The sequence below is a fragment of the Ixodes scapularis genome, unplaced genomic scaffold (genome assembly GCF_016920785.2).
Source record: "Ixodes scapularis isolate PalLabHiFi unplaced genomic scaffold, ASM1692078v2 PGA_scaffold3__209_contigs__length_174095766, whole genome shotgun sequence".
Lineage (NCBI taxonomy): Eukaryota > Metazoa > Arthropoda > Arachnida > Ixodida > Ixodidae > Ixodes > Ixodes scapularis.
In genome coordinates, this window is record NW_024609868.1 from 128,588,049 (window position 1) to 128,609,450 (window position 21,402).

The 21,402-nt window shown below is 44.6% G+C and overlaps 1 protein-coding gene across 1 annotated transcript in view; it reads left to right on the forward strand.

Moving 5' to 3' along the window:
* Window positions 1-19,374, forward strand: part of LOC120836937 — a 52,806-nt gene extending 33,432 nt beyond the window's left edge. The window contains exon 4 of the mRNA XM_042292875.1: window positions 19,313-19,374. Coding sequence (XP_042148809.1) covers window positions 19,313-19,374 — 62 coding nt within the window. The remainder of the gene's footprint in view (window positions 1-19,312) is intronic.
* The last annotated feature ends 2,028 nt before the right edge of the window (window positions 19,375-21,402 follow it).

The following is a 21,402-nucleotide window of genomic DNA, read 5'->3' on the forward strand; positions in this document are numbered from 1 at the left end:
ACACTCTTGCGACCGAGTACGACTGAGAGAGACGAGATCTCTTACAACTTCTTAAATGTTTCTAGAATGAGGGAACACACTGACATTGTGGCGCCATCTATGCGGTGACCCTAGAACTGCATTTCACAAAAGCGAAGGTTTTGCGGGATTTCCGAGGTCACATGTGCGTAATACCTATAGAAAGGCTCGTTTATAACATTGACAAAAGTTTTTCAAGCCAAAAAAGAAAGGATATTGCGCGAGAAATAAAAAAAAATATGCCGGACCGCCGAGTTTACACTGCTTCCCAATAGATGGCGCCAGTGTGTTCTCTGGTTTAAGAAGTTTTAAGGAACCCAGGTTTTAAACCAGAGAACACACTGGCGCCATCTATTGGGAAGCAGTGTAAACTCGGCGGTCCGGCATATTTTTTTTTTATTTCTCGCGCAATATCCTTTCTTTTTTGGCTCGAAAAGCTTTTGTCAATGTTATAAACGAGCCTTTCTATGGGTATTACGCACATTTGACCTCGGAAATCCCGCAAAACATTCGCTTTTGTGAAATGCAGTTCTAGGGTCACCGCATAGATGGCGCCACAATGTCAGTGTGTTCCCTCATTCTAGAAACATTTAAGAAGTTGTAAGAGATCTCGTCTCTCTCAGTCGTACTCGGTCGCAAGAGTGTGAACGGGCCTTAAGGTGACAGTCTTCGCATTTGCTATCCTTTTCGTTTTTCTATATTTAGAACAGTATATATATATATATATATATATATATATATATATATATATATATATATATATATATATATATATATATATATATATATATATATATATATATATATATATATATATATATATATACTGTATATATATATATATATATATATATATATATATATATACCACCACCTATACCTCACTGTTTTAACCGGTTCGAATCTCGGCCGAGGCTTATTGCGAAGAAAGCGCCGAATCTCGGTTGCATGCAGAAGGTCCAAATATTATCACAAATATTTCTCAGTCTTCTGCCGGGCCGTGTTCAAACTGTACTTTACCGCCTTTACTATGGCAGCGCTCGTGCACTTGAAGTGTGAAGCCACGACCGAGAGCGGGTACAAATTACAAAGAGAATCCGAGTCTTAGTCCTACGTCAGCGTTCGACAATGACTCGTGTCTAATCCGTGTTTCGGCGGACACTCGGTGCATAATCGACGAGTCGACGCCGTAGTAGTGTAATGATGTCTCGTAACCAAGACGTAGGTATTAAACAGGATTCGACGAGTCCAGATGGTGTTCATACAGCGTAATCTGAACACTTTAATTTGAAGTTTTTCGAGTCTCCAACTTGTGGAAATATTTACATTTGAACTTTTCCAGGGTATATGCTGGTAGTTTAGTGGGCAGATATTAAAACTGAATGTGTGGCAAATGTTAGGAAGAAGATCCTGTGGGTGCCCATGCAAACAACACCGCTATTTTAGAACCCCATAAATTGCCGGAGCAGTATAGAAAGAGAGAACAGTGCAATTTATTAGAAACGAAAGAAGGGGTCCACCGTGCACATCGGTACTGGTTTGGTGATTGGATGAGTCAATTCAGGGACGTTCAGTACGCCTGCTTGTATGAAGGCTTCCTGGAGGCCGTTTCATTCACATAACGCGATCCTTCCAAGAAAAAAAGTGAAAGCCGTTTACAACTCCCTGTAACACCGAATTAGAGCGCACATCTTGAGGAGGAAGAGCCAAGGCCACAAGGTAACGTGACCCCCCTGAGGTCACGTGACCTTGGATCACGTGACCCCCAGAGAAATTTTTCCACTACATTTAGCGGGGAAATTTTTCCGCTAAATTTAGCGGGGGAAATTTTTCCGCTAGATTTAGCTGGGAAATTTTCCCGGTAGATTTAGTGGGGAAATTTTCTCGCTAGATTTAGCGGGAAATTGTTTCCGCTAGATTTAGCGGGAAAATTTTTCCGCTAGATTTAGCTGGGAATTTTTTCCGCTAGATTTAGCGGGAAATTTTTCCGCTAGATTTAGCGGGGAAATTTTTCCACTAGATTTAGCGGAAAAATTTTTCCGCTAGATTTAGCGGGGAAATTTTTCCGCTAGATTTAGCGGGGAAATTTATCCGCTAGATTTAGCAGGGAAATTTTTCCGCTGGATTTAGCGGAGAAATTTTTCCGCTAGATTTAGCGGAGAATTTTTTCCGCTAGATATAGCGGGGAAATTTTTCCGCTAGATTTAGCAGGGAAATTTTTCCGCTAGATTCATCGGGAAATTTTTCCGCTAGATTTAGCGTGGAATTTTTTCCGCTAGGTATAGCGGGGAGATTTTTCCGCTAGATTTAGCGGGAAAAATTTTTCGCTAAATTTAGCGGAGAAATTTTATCGCTAGATTTAGCGGGGAAATTTACCCATAATGCACCGCGCGGTTACGCCGGCGGCGACGCCGCCGGCGACGCCGACGCCGCTCAAGCCAGAAACGGGCGCCTAAGAGCTGCTCTCTAAAACGAGTAAACTGACCTTGTAGTATTTTTCTTCGTTGTTAAAGGCACAATTAAATTCTTTTCAGAGTTTAGTTTAGTTGGTTAAATTATTCATACCCTTTTCCCTAGAAGTCTCGATATAGCAGCACGTGTCGGTGTCATACTACGAAGTCTGTTCGTAGAGGATAGCGTGGCTCCTAATGACTGATCTTGTTGAGGTGAATGAAGCGCCTCACGAACGAAGGCAACAGTGAGAGTGAGAGACGCACCCACTCATGAATGTTTAAATCCTCACAAAGGAAAAAGCGTCTAACGGATTTAGCACCATTTCTATTAGAGCCCCGTCTGTCTTCACCGACGTACTCAGCAACTCGGGGAATTTCTGTGCCCAGCGCCAGTGCTCACCATTAATAAAACGCAGCCTTAAAATGTTTGAGGCGTGTATACGCTCTGTGCACGATTATCTCTCTCGAAATTATTAACTATACGAGAAGGGCGCGAACTTCTGTCGCGATGAACAAAGAAGGTAGCTAGCGGTAAAATTTCCCCGCAAAATTTAGTGGAAAATCTTCCCAGCTAGATTCAGCGGAAAATTCACCCCGGTGTCTAGCGGAAAATTTCCCCCGCTAAATCTAGCGAAAAATTTTCCCCGCTACCTTTAGCAAAAAAACTTTTGCCGCTATATTTAGCGGAAAGTTTTCCCCTCTAAATTTAGTGGAAACTTTTCTCAGCTAAATTCAGCGGAAATGTTGCCTTGCTAAGTCTAGTGGAAAATTTTCAGCCCTAAATCTAGCGTAAAATTTACTCCGCTAAATTTAGCGGAAAAAATTATCCTCTAAATCTGGCGGAAAGTCTTTCCCGCAAAATTTAGGGGGAATATTTCCTTGCTAAATTTAATGAAAAAATTTCCCCGCTAAATCTAGCGGGAAATTTTTCCCCGCTATGTTTAGCGGAAAATTTTCCCTGCTAAATCTAGCGAAACATTTTCCAGCTAAATCCAGCGGAAAATTTTCCCCGCTAAATTTAGCAGAAAATTTTACTAGCTAGATTTAGCATTTAGCGGAAAATTTTACCCGCTAATTCTAGCGTAAAATTTACTCCGCTCAATTTAGCGGAAACATTTTTCCGCTAAATCTAGCCGAAAGGTTTTCCAGCTAAATTTGGCGGGAATATTTCCTCGCTAAATTTAGCGGAAAATTTTCCCCGCTAAATCTAGCAAACAATTTTCCCGCTAAATCTAGCGGAAAAGTTTCCCCGCTTTTAGTGGAAATTTTTATCCGCTAAATCTAGTGGAAAATGTTTCCGGCTAAATTTAGCGGAAAAATTTCCCCGTTAAATTTAGCGGGGAAATTTTTCGCTAAATATAGCAGCAAACTTTTTCGCTAGATTTAGCAGGGAAAACTTTCCGCTACATATAGAGGGAAAAATATTCCGCTAGATTTAGCGGGAAAATTTTTCCGCTAGATTTAGCGCGAAACTTTTCCCGCTAATTTAGCGGGAAATATTTTCTGCTAGATTTAGCGGGGCAAATTTTCCGCTAAATTTAGCGGGGAAAGTTTTGGCGGGGAAATTTATCGCTAGACTTAGCGGGGCAAATTTCCCGCTAAACCTAGCTGGGAAAAATTTCTGCTAAATTTAGCGGGGAAAGTTCTCCGCTAAGTATAGCGGGGAAAATTTTCCGCTAGATTTAGCGAGGAACATTTTTCGCTAAACTTAGCGGGAAAACTTTTCCGCTAGATTTGGCGAGCAAAAAATTCCGCTAGACTTCGTGGAACAAATTTTCCGCTATATCTAGCGGTGAAATTTTTCTGCTACATTTAGCGGGGGAAATTTTCCACTAAATATAGCGGCAAACATTTTCCGCTAGATCTAGCGGGGAAAGTATTTCGCTAAATATAAAGATAAAAGTTTTCCGCTAGATTTAGCGGAGAAAATTTTTCACTGGGTTTGGCGGGGCAAATTTTCCGCTATATCTAGCTAAAAAAAATTTCCGATAGGTTTAGCGGGGAAAATTTCCCACTAAATATAGCAAAGAAAAGTTTCCGTTATATTTAGCGGGAAAAATCATCCGATAAATTTAGCGGGAAAATTTTCCGCTACAATGGTGGGGAAACTTTTCTGCTAGATTTAGCGGGGAAATTTTTCCGCTAAATTTAGTGGGGGAATTTAGCCATCATGCACCGCGTGGATACGCCGACGGCGGCGCCGCCGCCGCCGACGCCGCTCAAAGCGGAAATGGGTGCCTAAAAGCTGTACTCTAAAAAGAGTAACCAACATATCAATTAAGACTCGTCAATAGTAGGACTAGTAACTCAAAGTAATCACATCAGTTATCAAATTATCGATTGCCCGCCAAAAATTTTGATTGTATAAAGAATTGTTCTAAGTTACCAAATGTGTAAGCGAAACACGACCAGTGAACACGATAAGTGCATATATATATATTGTGGATTAAATTGACTGACCCCGGGATTAAATTGTTTGGCGCTTGGATTAAATTGAACGGCGCTTGGACTAAATTGAATAGCGCTTGGATTAAATTGAGTGACCCCGGGATTAAATTGGTCGTCGTTTGGATTAAAATGAGCGGGAAAACCTGTAGAACACCTTACCCCTACGGCGTAAGGGTCTCGGTGAGACGGGGGGGGGGGGGGGGGGGGCGCTGCAGTGAAACTTGGCCCCCCCCCCCCCCTATAGGAGTACCCTGTGCACGCCTATGGAGATGAGGAGTAGCAGGGAGGATGAGGAGGTGAAGAGGACGGAGGAGGGATATACTCTCCCCTCAGTACCCTTCCTTCCTCCTCCTCAAGAGCTGCGCTCCAATTCGGGGTTACAGGGTGTTGTAAACGTCCTTCATTTTTCCCTTTACGATTGCCAAACTCAATTGACGCTGCATCTCTCTGCTGTGCAAGGCATAATTTTGGGTATTGTGCAAGGCAAGTAAAATACCTCCACATGCTTTTCTTGCAAATATATATATATATATATATATATATACATATATATATTTATTATTATTACTATTATTATTACGTTACAGGCTTATTGGGATGTTATGAAACTACTAGCTCTAAGTAGAGGCTGAATTAGCATAGAACGCTTCTATCTAGTCTTGATGTGCTTTTGGACAACTGAAAAGGTAATGAAACATTCATGTGAGATACCGTCTCACTGTTGTGACAGTGACTAACCCCTGGAGCCATGGTTGCACACCAATTCCTTGCAACCCCAATTAATGCTGTGCTGTCCCGAGGCCAAGCTTAACAAAAAGGATCGCTTAAGATTTTATGTAGAGCAGTGAATAGGATGCTCAAAAGCATGTTTCAGTAATATCAAAGGTACTGGACACAGCAACGTCATTTGACTTGCTGCACAATGCGGGCTCGTATAGCTCTATTTCGGGGCCTCCCCCCTGAGGCCCAAGAGTCCGAACCCGAGCACGGTGTGAGCTTTGACAACAGGGGACAAGCTGTGCAGTGTTGAAAATTTTAGAGGTGGCCGCCTCTGCACCCCAAGTATATATGTGCTGCCTACCAGGGTTGCCCTGCTCAAACTTGAAGCCCGGCAGCTGTCAAGCATGTTACGAGCTTTGTCCCTCAACTCAACACATCTGCGAAGTATATGTGTGTGCATCAGCTTGCAATGTTGTGTCATACTTTGCAACTTGCTTAATCCAGTAGACATGGCAAGTCCCTTTTGACTGCAGTGTGGTCTACATAGCAGACAGTCAAAGCAACATTCAATTCTCTCGGGGTCCTTTATAGACACTATTATGGATGAAGAAGCACTTTGATACAAGGAAACATTTCTTTGTCTGAAGCAATTCTATATGGATCAAAACAACTTACCCCAAGCCCATAACAGGAAAATCTGGTATTTCAGGAAATGCTTTTACATATTAGACAGAAAGAGATAGACATGACAAGTATTTTCTTTTTTCTTTTTTATTGCTGTCGTACCTGGGGTGAAGAAACACCACACCAAGCATGTGCTGTCGGAGATTGTCTGGTATGGCACCTAAACTTGGAACTTTGCATATCTGTGATAACTTACTGCTTCTCAAAAAGCTTTTTTTAACAAACGGAAATGAAAACCGCATGAGGCAGGACGCCAAGGCATTACTCCTAAGAGAATAAAAACAGGGCCTCCTCACAGGTGGCATCTTGTTTCCTATCGCCAGTGTAAGCATTCTAGATCTAACAGTATAGTATTCTAAGCATAGAAAAAAGGTGAAGAATTAACTGTGGTTGCTGATATCTGGGCGATTGGAGTTCCACCGCTGTCTTACCGTTAATTGTGAAATTTCTGGTTCCCTCTATATGACATACACATTGACATCAGAAGTCACGGTACGAGTCCTGGTACATCAACACCTGCACCGAGAATTGATGAACCAAAAATTGTATTCTATGTACGACAATTTTCCGGCTATGACTTGAAAAATTGCAAAACTTTGGTTTCGTGTTATACTGAAATCATGACAGACGCAAAATGGTGCCTAGGGAGCATGTTTTATTGTGGATGGGAATTCTGTACCCCCATGAGGTACAGCAAGAATGTGGTCAGTGAAGATGACTTAGGGGCATGTGCGGCTGCTTGTCCCTTCACAGCCTGCAGACAAAGTACATGAACAGGGCTAATGCTTATAAAAACATGCATTTCTAAACAGCATGTTAGAGAAATTACATAGAACAAGAGAATCCCAGTGGTGTGGTGAGCAGCAGTGTATGGCATACCACTGCTTTTACCTACGTTTATAACTCTCATGCAGTACTGGAAATAGCAAGAATGTGAGACTCCTGAAAGACATTTAGTGTATATGAGCACCTTCCAAACCAGGGAAGTGCTCAGACCAGCACACTCATGCTGTGGGATTTCCAGTACAACACACAACCTTTGAGACAAGCAGCCCTCAGCAATGTGCATCTAGCTTGATCTAATTACCTTGCAGTGAACAGTCCTGCTCTGTCAATCACATGAAGAAATGGTAAGGGACAAGCTGGTTGATATCAATCACATTGACACCCAACACATGGTCAGAAAATGAACAGGAGGGGAAGCACAAGAGTGCTGGATTCACCTCTCTTTCTGCTAGAACTGTCAGTTATAGCTGATTTCCAATGACAATCTAACTTTTTGTTCCCATCAATGCTTTTGGTGCTGTGGAAGTCAAGCTTTTCCGCATGGCGTTGAGCAACCAACAAAGGCTGCGAGCACGAGCTACTCTGGATGTAACTGAAACAAGAATGAAGAAACTCGGACTAAAATAACTCATTACTGCCATATGACGCAGGTTTTCTTTCCACAAAACAAAGCTTTTAAACCAATTTTGGACCTTGACTGCACTCTCTAGAAATAGGGCACTCATGCTGCACTGTTAGGTGCCCCAGCTGCTCCTGATGAGTGGGCGAGAGGTCCTAAACAGCGCAGTTGGGGGCAGTTCAGGCCCTCACCATCTAGGGTGCCTTTTTTTTTTTTTTTTGTGCGGCGTTGCTGTTGGTGTTGGGGTGCTGCTCCCTCGCTGGGCGCGCGCCTTGGACTTTTTCCATCTCGTGCGTCGTCCATCGCCCCTGCGGCTGCTGCTTCGAGACGCAACTTGGTGTGCACCGAATGGTCCTCTTTGGGAGAGGATGACAGGAGGAGTCGCCGTTTGGACAAACACCAGCCTGGGCTGAACTCCTCGTCTTCGGGCAGCGTATTCCCCGGCCGGAACCACAGCTCGGGGAGCCTCGTGGGACGTCCGCGACGCCACGCAGGACGCCGGGGTGTAGTTCTCAGTGACACTGGGCTTCCAGCCCCGCATCGCTCCGGGAGGGCGGTCGCAGCTGGGTCGCAACCACAGTCCCTCTCCGGTGCACCACTCTCATGGTGGCCAGGCACACTGCTCAAGGACTCTGTTGCTCCGGGGGCCGCCGCCAAGCCGAAGTCGGCACAGTCTACTGTGAGGTGTGTGGTGGCCGCGCACCCCAGGTCTCGGGCGAACTGATGGACCTCAGTGAGGACGACCCATGGGACCAGCGGCGTGTGTGTGCGTGTGGGGGGGGTCTCCAGGCCAAACAAAGCGACGGTGTTCCCAGCAGCCTAGCCGTATGTCTGAATTCCGGCGTACTTCGATTTTTACGAGAGGGGAGTATGGCGCACCGTGCATTCACGAGGGCGCCCATCAAACCATTCTGCCAATCTGGGCCGCCAGGCAGCTACGTAGCTGCCTCGCCTCAGACACGATCACATTGTCGTGTCGCCGCGGGGTCGATCGGGATCTTGAATCCGGCTCCCGACGCGCCGCTTTCTCTCCTAGCCACTGGAGGGCGCTGAAGGCGCCCCCGTGGCGGACGAGGAGAAACCTCCTCGCCCATCTCGGTGGGGCAGGGGGCGAGAGGCCTCTTAGGACTCCGGACGGGACCGAGACGCAGGCAGGTAGGTGGCGACCGGATCTAGAATATTGCGGGACACGAGGCGTGGGGGCCTTCTTTGTGTTAGCTTTTGGCTTAACGTGCGTGTGTAAATATTTGTGTAATGTAGCTTGTATTTGTATTTTAGATTGTGTGTTTTGTAGCTATGCTTGGGAGAAGAGCGTGTTGGTTTAAGTCATGGATGAAGAAAGAATAAAACAATTAAGACAGGGACAATACAACCACATCTTTCAACTAGCAACAGACGAGTAAACTTTCAACAGCGAGCAGCCGACTATACCCAGTAGGAGTAGGGGAGAGAAGGGGGAGAGAAGGAAAGATAAGACACGCGAAGTGCAAGTCAGGGTGGTAGGGTTATCTCGGATTTTAAAAATTCAACCTCAGTTTTCGTCAGCAGGAGGGAAGGGTTTGACACGTTGTTTTTTTGCTGTGGTCATGGCGAATGATTCTATGATTTCCCTGCCGAATCTGCTGTCATACCCCCCAGGATTTTTGTGTCATCAAAGAGGGGATGACAACGCAAACACGAACGGGCATGTATGACTATGGGATGATTCCCGATTTGTATTGCTCGACATACCGTTGCGCGACGAGTTTTCTCCTACTTATGGCAAAGAATAGACTTTCCGCAGACCGTACTATTGAGTTCTTAATTACTAGTAGGAGCGTTTTCCATCACGTTGAATACAGATTGAGCTGGCGGCCATGCACAAGACCAGAAATCCGCAGCGTATGCGATACACGAAAAGTCCCAAATGAAATTAGACATCCCGGCCCTTCGTGCAAGGCTGTTGCAAGGCGGAGCACAATAATTAGTTTTTTAACGCGCTCACTTTTTTTGTTCAAACGGCTTCACGCATCAAGGCCGACAGTCCCTGCCACCGTTTCCACGCCGCCGCCGCCGTTCGTCCGCGGTTCGTCCGCAGACGAACGGCGGACGAACCGCGGACGAACCGCGCCGCCGTTCGTCCGCGGGAGAGCGAGCGGTGCGCTGGAGTTGCGAATACTTTGTCCCATCCTGCGATGGACTAAAGGCCAAAGCCAAGGGCCGCCAGGTCCAATCACGATCCACGCTAAACTAGGACATGCATAACATTGATTAGGTGCGAACGAATCGTGCTCCGAAGTCAAAAGCGCTGCGTCATATCTATAGTTTCGACACTGCAGAGCCTGTATGTCGTGGCTTTCTTTGCAATATAAAATCGTTGACTCACTCAGTCCTATTTGATTCGAACTACTGTCCCCACACCCGCTTTAGTGATCCGAGACGCGATCATCGACACGTTCATCGAAGCGATATAACACTCAATTTTTAAGTCGCTCGTGATTGGATCTGGCAGTCCGTAGCTTTTGCCTTTAGTCCATCGTAGGATGAGACGAAGTATAGTTGAAAGATGTGGTTGTGTTGTCCCTGTTTTAATTGTTTTATTCTTTCTTCATCCATGTTTTGTAGCGTTGTGTGTTGTTGTACCAATAAACTGGGAGCGGAATCCCGCTCCCGTGAAAGAACCAGGCTGGACTCGGGTTGTTGACGGACCACATGGGAATCGGCGGCGGTACGCGAATTCCTACAGGTGGCAGTGTACCTGATGACCGGTGCACAGATGACAACATTCCACAGTTGCAGTAGCATGCATACATGGTTTGCAGGTGATGTCATATCAGTACAAGAGGCAAGGCTTTTCGGCACTTCCAAGGTTGCCGTGGTGGTGGCCACCACTTCGTACATGTCGCATGCGGTTATTCGCAGTGACTGCTCATAATGCCACGCGTGCCTCCGAGCAAGCGCGCCCCTGGCCGAATGGTTATCGTGCTTAGCCCCCACGCAGAGGGCCGAGGTACGATGTCTGGCCGCGCATCCACCTTTTTGTTGTTTCTAGAAGTGCCACGTTCTGGTAAATTCAAGAACCCTGTTGCTTTTTCGAAGTTTGAATTTCTACGCGCCGACCCTTCTACGCCGATTGACCCAGAAGCCCACGCGTATACATAAGGGGCCCCGTGTGTCGAGACGGAGAGTGTCTCACACTTGCGCGCGATCGTGCTGCTTCGCCGACCTTCGATGCCTGCGACGCTACCTCTTTGCATTTTTGTTTTCGGCACAAGTTCGCCAAATGAAACGTTTAGTTCTTGTTGATTCGTCACCTGATTTTCTGTCACTCGTGACATTTTGTTGGAGGTACGCGGCATTAACAAAACGGTGCATGCGCGGCCAGACATCGAACCTCGGCCCTTTGCGTGAGAGCCAAGCACGATAACCATTCGGCCACGGGCGCGCTTGCTTGGAGACGCGCGTGGCAATATGCGCTAGTGCGGGCACTTGGGCTATGGCCTAGGCAGAAGTTCAAACTGTCAAATGATCACGACAGTTTTCCAATGTTTGTCCAGTTCGGTATGCAGAAAATATTGCCCTGTGTGGTGGCAAGAACCATCTGCTACCTACTCTCAAGCGGACTGTGACAGACGGATCTCTAGCTGAAAGTGAAGGACTTGGACATCTGTGCAAAAATTAAGAGAAATACGCAAGCTGCACGCCGCAGATTCTGCCGAGTTCGACAGGCAATGCCCAGCTAGGCGCGTCCTCCTCCCACAGCCCTTTGCAACAGCTGTTTTTAGATGTGGACCTTCTATAATCTATATAAATAGCAGACGTGAAGTTTGGAATTGTTGACCCAGTTTTGTCTTAGCGTCATTCCCTTGTTAATTTTAGAGTGGTGAGTAGCTGAGGTAATTCCGGGAATGCTTGGTAGAAGCAGGCCACTGTTGGGAAACGGGATCGAAAACACAGTCTTTTTTGCAAATGACACTTAGTCTCATCCACTTGACTCTCTTGTGTGACACAAAACTTGAGTAACCATGTGTGGATTGCCTCTGCACTATGTGTACACATAAGTTTTTGTGAGTCTTGCTGAGTTGTCGCCTTGCTAGAAACATCAACACGTTTGGATCTACAGCCACGCCACCTTGGGAGCTACCTACCAGGCACAATAATGTTTATGACAGCTTCTTCGACCTTCCTCATAGTTATGCACAGTGCAGGTAGTATTCACAGTTTTATGCAATGGCTGACATAGACACAAAAGCTGTCACTTTGGGCCAGTGGAGCCAGCACAGTTGACCATGATCAGTGTAGCAAAGCTCTTACCACGGACCGTCAGTGGCCACGAGCAAGCGGCTACCGAAGGCCCTCATGCACGAAACATGTCAATGACGTGACATAGGTACAGATACATAACATGTCAATGACGTGACATAGGTGCAGTGACGTATGCATCTGGATTTATATCCATGATACTTGGTGGTAGTGGAGCTGCCACCTATGCTCGGTCCTCACTAGCACCTTTGGCCACAGCAGATGAGTCCTGAATAATTTAGTTAAACACAAGTTAATGCAAAACAAATTCGCAACCTTTCTGGTTACGCGTTAATGTAATGCCCATTGCCTGCACCTTAGAATTCAGGTATCGGAGCGCCTCGTGCACAGGTCTAGAGAAATTAACTCGTGAGCTTGAGCGTTACGATCTGAGCTTTCGAAGAAACATTACGCGCAGCACACTCATTCAGAGTCAATAAGACCAAAAACAACACGATGTCTGTTCGCTACCAGTAGCAGGTTTTAGCAGATCGTTTCCGTGTTCTGCAGCGGACACGGTACGGCTGGTAAGGCTTTAAGCGCGCTGAAAAGCATGCTTCAAAGTTGCAGCGCGAGCTCCCAGTAGCGATTTCGCTGCGCACGGCAACGCTACGTTAAAACCGCCCATTGTGATTTCGAGAACTTACCGACACTGCAGCCGAGATGGCGTGTGGCGACGGCGAAATCATGCGCCTTCTCCCGTGTCTTTGCGAGGAACCTTTATCATTGGCCAGGATTCTGTCCTACTCCTCGTGTTCAGCGACGACATTTGGTTCACGTCCCCCACCAGTCTGCCGTGTGGCAATAGCGACGTGACAACCTTTGAAAAAGCCCGACTGGACAGCAAAACTTCCACAAGTGAGGCAAATCTTCGTACAGACACGAGCACTTTACGCGCGTCATTCACCATGGCCATAATGACTCATCACGATCGCGATGCAGCTCACGCGTTGCGATCCTCTAAATTGCTTCACTTATGTAAAAAGACATGATTGAAGCGACCTAAACTTGACACCGGTGATTGTATTTAAATTGTACCGAATTCTACACTTTTAGATGTAAAAATGTTGCTTTTACTAAACGCTCTGATGTAGCGTTGCGCATTTCCCCCTAGGGACACGTTTTTGGGTACAAATCCCGATGAAGTTACAACTCAATCGCCGCTCTTCGTCGACGTCATCAACGCGCTGCGATGGAGTTCCCTACCAGTTAAGTTCGCCGCCGATTGAGATTGGACTCCTCTCACCGGCAACGTCACGATGAAGTTTCTCCATCGTTTTTTTTTTTTTTTTTTTTTTTTTCAGCATAGACAGAAAGATTGTTATGGTAAGCTTGCGAAACTTTTCAGAACTTTCAGTTAGGGCCTAGATTAACGTGTGATTTGATATGATTTTCGTATGGAACATTACTCGGCGCTCGGAAGTTTTGTAGTGTTTCTCGATGATCTGAGTCTGAGCGATTAAATTAGCTCCGTTGAGTGCGCTTCCCCCCGCGCACTAGTGCTCTGCAGTGAAGCTACGCCCACAGAGCAGACATCGCGATTTTGCCTGTGTTGCTTCGCCTCAGTGCACCGTCGTATCAATGGATAAATACACTCCTCCAGGGTGGAATGGTGCAAAACCACGCCTCGGGTACATAAGAGAAGGGGAAAAAAAAAAAAAAGAAACAGTAACGAAAAATATAATTTGCACATCTGACAACGCATATACGTTGCAGTAAAATTCGCAAAACAAAACTATGGTCACTCTTTGTGATCGACTTCGACATCCTGACAAGTTGCGTGCATCATTGACCTTTATCTTCTTTATTATAGGCCAAATTTCAAGTTCAAGGAAGGATACTTCATCCGCGTTCCGCCACTGCTGGCTTTGCGCCTGCTTAACGAGTGGTAACTTTGGTGCGCCCCCGAATTTCCCACGAGCTTCAAGTCGTTCTCAAAAAAGTTGGTTCAGTGGTTTTCGATGACGCTCAGTATGCTTCTAATTGGAACCATGTGTCTATTTTCACTAATTAAAAGTTAATTAACTAATTTTAGTTAATTATTCACCAGACAGTGACGGTTGTTCGCCCTTCGAGTATCCGCCGAGCTCAAGAAGCACCGAAACCGGCATTCACGTAGCACTAAAGACGCTTAAAAAAAATCGGTTTTAAATAAAAAAAAAACATATATATATATATATATATATATATAGAGAGAGAGAGAGAGAGAGAGAGAGAGAGAGAAAGAGAGAGATCATTCATTCAGCGTAGTGACGGCGATAAAAATACTCAAGCCGAAATTGTTAGTCGGAAGTAATGCAATTCCACCATTTATTATTAAAGGATGTTGTGGGCTTCTGGCGCCTCAATCAGCTCATATTTTAACATGTCTCTGCATACCAGTGTATTTCCCGCATTATGGAAGGAAGCTATAGTCGCGCCCGTTCACAAAGGTGGTGATGCTTGTATTGTATCGAATTACCGTCCCGTGTCACTGCTGTGTGGTTTTGCTAAAAGATTTAAATAATTTTGCTAGAGTGTCATTTCTCTCTCATTTATCAAAGTAGCGGGCGCAGCAACAGCATGGTTTTATTGGAGGACGTTCAGACGAAACTAACCTTTGTAGGTTTCTACACTACGTCGTTTTAAACCGAGGTCAAGTTGACTCAATTTATTTCGATCTTTCAAAGGCGTTCGATAAGTTTGATCAATCTTTGCTTGTACATAAATTGAAACAATATATTATCGCCCCTAAGCTGTGTGGGTGGATTTCTAGTTGCTTGTCATCTAGAAAAAAAAAACTTTGTTTGTGCTGATACTGTTTTATCTAATCTATTTTTTTCTCAACTTCGGACGTCCCCCAGGGGTCAGTATTAGGGCTATTGTTGTTCCTGGTATTTATAAATGATACCTTGAATTGTGTAAAGTTTGCTAAAGTGCTCTTATTTTCTGATGTCATTAAGTTACTCCCAAGTATTTGTTCCGAAACAGATTGTGATGCGCTGGAGTCGGATATTTTGAGTATTCACAATGGTGCTCACCCAACCGTTTGCCTTTGAATACCAACAAAACAAAAGGCACCTCGCTAACGAGGCAGGGGGATTCCTTACATTTTATGTACACGTTGGGAAACTGCATTATTACTCGAGCTGATGTGATTAGAGACCTTGGTGTGTTAGTCGATTGCAAACTCACGTTCAAATCGTATGTAACTACTATTTGTTGTACCGGTTTTAAAATGATTGGTGTGATATGCCATTTGAATCGGCACCTTCAATCACCTGATGCCATATTACGTTTATTGTGTGCTCTTGTTAGGCACCGGCTCGAAATTGCTTCTGTCGTGTGGAACCATTCATTGGAAACTGAATGTAAGCGTATTGAAACGGTACAAAGGCGTTTGGTTCGCATAGTCTAAGATCGACATTTACACAGGAGTCTTTATTTCGAACACCATTCTCTGCTTAAGGTTTTGAACCTCAGCGCTTTGGGTGACCGAAGGCATTGCCGAGATGCGGTGTTTCTACAAAAGCTTATCCAGGGTGTAATTGACGTACCTGATCTTTTGGGCAGCATAAATTTACGTGTGCAAGTTAAGTTCACGCGACATTGCGACATGTTTTATCCCGACAGGCGAATAGAGGAACCGCCAATTTATCGTATTACGACATCATGCAACATCCTATTCCAGCACGATTCTTTTTCCATGCCCTATTTTACCCTAGGTACCTGATCTGCCTATAATATCTTTGTTGTGAATGTTTTATAATAGCTGCGTTCGATTTACCTACACCTCCTGCACCTGTGCAGAAAAGTGTAGGGCAGTCTATTCCTGGTATGTGCATTCAGATACGACCGGAAGTACACCGCCCTACACTTTTCTGCACTGGTGCAGGAAGCGAAGGTAAATCGAATGCAGCTAGTGACTATTCTGGTTCCACATGTCTGCATGTTCGGAAATTCTTAGGAATCTGACTTTTGTGCACCAATTTCAAAACCATTTAGGTGTTTTTGGGCACGCAATAAATATCAATATCAAGAATGAATTATGAGCAGACAAGACTGCAAGAGACTGCAGTGACCTGATTCAGAAGGTGTGCGCGTCACTTTCGTGGAGCTCTGCCGATTAACTGGTGGGCGAATCAGTTCATTTCTTGCTTTTTTTACTCAATTAAGGCTTTCGAGCTCTGGAGATATAATGAGGCAATTCGTCCCATGAAATCAGCAAGCGCACAATAGATTTATGTTTCTTTGGCCAAAACGGTGCTGATGTCTTGACTACATATTACCACGCACTTTGCTTTGTCGTCCCCCCCCCCCCCCCCCCCCCCCCCAAGCAGGTTTATGCTGGTTCGTGAAACTATGGTTATTCCAGTCCTAAGACAATGCAGGGAATCTAGTTGAATATGAAATGTTGAACCATTAAAAATGGTTACAAGAAAGTCCAGAGGGTACGTATCTCTGATATCATGGTATATTTCAGTCCTATTTTCACCACGCGTCAAGACGCGTCTTGACGCGTGGTGTCTGTAATCGTGTTCCTAAACTTTGTTTTCGTTCTGTTTCCTTGTTCGTGTACTCACGCAAATCTTATATTTAAGCAAATGCATCGTCACTTGATTGTTTTCGTTGAAAACAAGTTGTGTATTTTGCATTTCTTCTGTTGAAAAGCGAATTCATTCTCAATGCAGCTATGTTTAAGAGGCAGGAAGGATAATGTGCTGGCTGGGCTTTCACAAGGCTAAATAGAAATAGGCTTTTCGTTCGCTAAACTTACACAAAAAATAAAGGAAAGAATGAATAAAAAGTAAATTTCCGGGAGCTATTATTTCTTTTACAAATTGCTTTATGGCTCTTCTGAGTCTTTTTTTCTTTTATAACCGTAAAAGAACCTTTTCAGACTATATATCAGATTGTGATATGAACAATACAATATTTTCCCGTATATTGCATAATGCATTATAGCTGGATGCTATGAGGGAATGTAAAGACGTTTTATATATTCTGTTACACCTTAAAACATTTGTGCTACTATAATTATCAGGTAGTCAAAAATGATGGACTTTATATATTTTAATAATATAAACTTCAGTAAAACATGGTTGTGCCGAGTCGTGTCAATTAAAAACTGTGGCATGGCTCGTGCCCTTTTAGGTTGCTTCCGTAATTATCTACTGTCAAGTAAAATATGACGGAGTTTCAAAATTACTGCAAATGCTTTGATTGCAGGCAGATTATACATGCACTTCAAGAAAAAAATTACTTGTGTCTGGTGAAGAATTTCAGGGCTGCATCAAAACAGGGAATTTGCATCTACTTATGTTTGGATCGAATAATGAACAGGGATATTGCCACGCGCTTCGCCGAGCGAGCGCGTGCGTGGCCGAATTTCATGTTGCCCGTAGTGTTTTACAGTGCTGCGATTTAATGTTTCGCAAAGTGGCAATGCTTCAAATTGACTTTGAAAAAAACGTTCGACCGTGTATTCCATGAGGTTCTTTTTTGCATCTTGCAACATGTAAACGTCGGTGACATCCTCTTAGCTGGAATACGTATGGCGTATCACAACTGTGTGACTGAAAGAATGCCAGTGTTGTCGTCTCTTCGGCAGCGATGTCCCTTGTCGCCGCTTTTGTTTTGTATTTTCCTGGAGCCCTTTGTTTGAAGATTATCCAGAGTGAAAGTGTGCGAGGTTTGACATGAATGACCCTAGAGCCATCAGTGAGCAGCGAGTATTCATCCGCTCGCGCTCACTGAGCTTGCGCCACCTAGCATAATTCTAAAGGTACAAGCATACGATTCCTTCCGCCCTTCTAAGCCAATTGTATCCCCTATCAGCAAGATGGCCCCTGGGGATCGAGCCAGAAACTTAAAACATCACCCCCCGCCTTTTCACCCGACGAGGGAGTCACCAATTTTCCTCTGGTGAAACCTTGTGGGCATTACCCCAGCACCGAATTCATTGGGAGACAGGGCTTGCACTTTGGGCTGAGCCACGCGGGAGGGAGTCGCAATTTTAATGACACTGGTCATCAGCTGTATGGCTGATGATCAGTGCTTCCATGCCTCTAGCAGATAGTCTCAGTTTTGCCGTAGACGCCCGAAACCAAACTTTGAGCCGTGATATTTATAAAAGCGCACAATATCGAAAACAAATTATACCATGTAATTCAGGGACATTGCTTTAGCTAAAAACAATCGTAAACCCAAATTATAAAAGAAAAATTGACCGGAGTAGCTTTTTAATTAACTTATAAATTTTTGGTTTTAGGGTTAATGTTGGAATTGCGGTATTAAGACTATTGACAGAAATTACTCATAAATTGCAGTACAATTAAAATAATAATTTAGAAAAAGGAATGGTTTTTGAGATATTAATAAATAAAATTTCCCCCCGATTTAACGATTGCACTGAGGAGCACTACAAACTCGGAAGAGTGACATAGCCGTTTCAATAATGTCGTCATGATCTCGGCAATGCCAACGTTGGGTGCGCTGATAACAAAGTGACGACGAGATCGAAACGTCACTGCGTCTCTGAGGGCAGGGCTTGCGGCACTTTTACTGCAAAATTCTAAATAGGGCAAAAGAATGCGGAAGTTGATTAATATCTGAGACACCACTACAGTTTTGCAATTTTTTTATATTAATGTGGCCTCCCAATAGTAATTGCCATCAATACTATTATTTCAATATGATTCCTAAAACCAACAGTTCAAATTAATTAACAAATTTTCTCCGCTGATTATCCTATCTGATGTCCGCCGAGCTCGATAAATACATGGTAAAGACAGCACGCCCCCTTTGAGAGCAAGAAAACAAAAAGAATGCAAGCTAAAATCATACAATCTTCAGGTATATTTGCATCCCTCATCTCATCAACGATCTTCCGCTTGTGTTCTTTCCCTCCCACAGGGTGTACCGACTCGATCCTAATGGCTTAAAAACCAGAAGACGAGATCTATTTTGGGGGTCTATATCACATGAGCGAATGACGTTTTAGCAAACAGCGACATTTGAGCGAGTCAACGTTTTAGCAAATAACAAAGGCGCAAGTCAACCCCCCCTGCGCTGCGCTTATGGCGCTTCGCGGCGACAGTCCGCGGTGCCTCATTACAAAAGTGGCAACCCACCTGGCTCACCCGTAAACGCCACTTCTCGGTGGCCGACTATTCGTTATCGGTGGAACGTGGGCGTTCGCTAAAACGTCATTCGATCAAGTGAGTGCCTCCTTTTCAAACCGGTAGGCGGGGTGTTGTAGCTGGCATTCCAGTTGCCTGGTCCAGCTTTTTACATCCATTTTATCAATGGCTGGTGTTTACAGGTTTGGCCAAGTGTCTCAACCAAACCTCTAAACTGTGCAAAGTGGCCTTGTGGATAAAGTAGGCAGTGTATTCCGGGTCAATGTAACATAAAGTTTTACCTAAATGTTTCTTTCCGTGAAGCACGAGTTTTTTCTTATTGAAGGACAGTTCCTATTTGAGCTTTTCCGATTTCCACGATTTCGATAAACCTGGCTTGAGTGTGGTTTCTTGTGGTCCATCGGTATTTACCAATAACGCAGAATCCTAATTTTAGCATTCGGTGTTATAAAAAAACTACCCTGGGTAAAAAAAAAAAAGGAACACAAGTGGTTTTTTGTTATTACTGAATCTTGCACGCTAGTCCTCAAATTTCTAACAATATTAGTGCCTCATAAAAGAGCAATCGCATCTATTGCCAAAAAAAATTTACTACGGCATAAAACGCAAGGATCTCGACTCTAAAACGGATCACTAGCATAATATTGGCACAAGGGCGAAACAGTCTGCGAGTGAGTGTGTCGTTTGTGTAAAACAAGATTTCATGCAAGTCACAGAGCAGAAATGGAGTGGAAGCCACAACACAACCCTGAAAAGTTCCAGGACACTCACAATTTTATTAGAATACAAGTCGCTACAAATGTCTTTCATATCGTGCAGACCACATGGTTTTCTGATGGCTTTCCACGAACCACCGCACAGAAGTACAGGGGTTAGGCCAACAGCCTCTAGAAACTCGAGACCCGCACACACAGTTACGCGATGTCAGCTATGCCACTATAGTCGGTGACAGGCCAAGAACGAAGTGGAAGCTCCTCCTACCTCTTTCCACTTTAGCAGAGCGAACGCCGGAGAGGAGGCGACGTCCTCTCCACTGTTCACTCCGCTGAAGTGGAAAGGGGGTGGGAGGAGCTTCCACTTCGTTCTTGACCTGTCACCGGCTATAGTTGTAGGCCACGCATGGAGCGTAAGCGGACTTCACCGCCGAACACTTGCAACGAAGCTCGCTAGCCTGCCCACGTGCACTACACAGTTTTATTGACTTTGTGAGTCGTTATTGCCATTTGTGAGTAAAAGCTTAAAGTAACAAAATTACAATTTTATTATAGACTGTAGAAACACACTTACAAAAAAAAAAGCCAAGAAAAGAAGATTGCTCAACATGGATGAAGGGGGAGCTTTCAGTTTTCACTTCGTTATTCTATCGTCAGTCAGTGAAACGGTTTTTGTTGGGACATTTTTAAAGCTAAACAGTTGTGCCGCACTTTCCGGGCTATAGTCCGCACCCACTGTACAGTCAGCAGCGGGCCAATTTAGGCCAGAACAAAAGTTTTTGCTTACATGGTCTGCCCGCCGTGCATATCCGCACCTGGTGCTTAGTCGACAGGAAAATCTCGTACACGGCAGACCTTGACAGATGTCTGATTTCTTAGCTCACAAAGAAGCTTGTATTATACATAAATCATCATTAACATACTCTTTCCTTCACAAATTCCGTAACGCCTCGTCGCAATGAATGATCTTGAAAAACAAAATTCCTGTATAGTCCGCACGGATAGATAGTCAGCACAGCCAGAAATATAAACTTTTAACATGTATAGCCTACAAACTATAGCTTGGAAAATACGGTAATCTGATTACTCCTGTCATTACTTAGACTCAACATATAATAACCACCAGGCACATAGCCAGGATTTTGTTTTGGGGGGAGAGGAGGCCCCATGACAAAATTCTGTATGAGGGGGAGGGGGGAGAGGAGGCTTCAGCAAAATGGAAGATTTCGGGGAAGGGGGAGGGGGGGGGGGCATGGGCCCCCACCCTGGCTACGTGCCTGATAACCACACTAGCATTCCCACATGAAAGTATTGGCCACTCCGCCAACGCGTCGGCCAAGCTAAGTCGACTGCGCCATTCCTCCGTGCAATGGTCTACTACAGTGGCGTAATGAATTAAGCGGGTGTGCGGGCCTTATTTGTCTAGAAGGCGTTGGTCGAGCACCGTACAAAAATAATCATCTACTCCAAGAACATTGCCATGGTCCCAAAGAAGTACTTAGAGCATTAACCGAAGTACAAATGTTTCTCCAGTCACTTAAAGTAAAGCATCGCAAAAA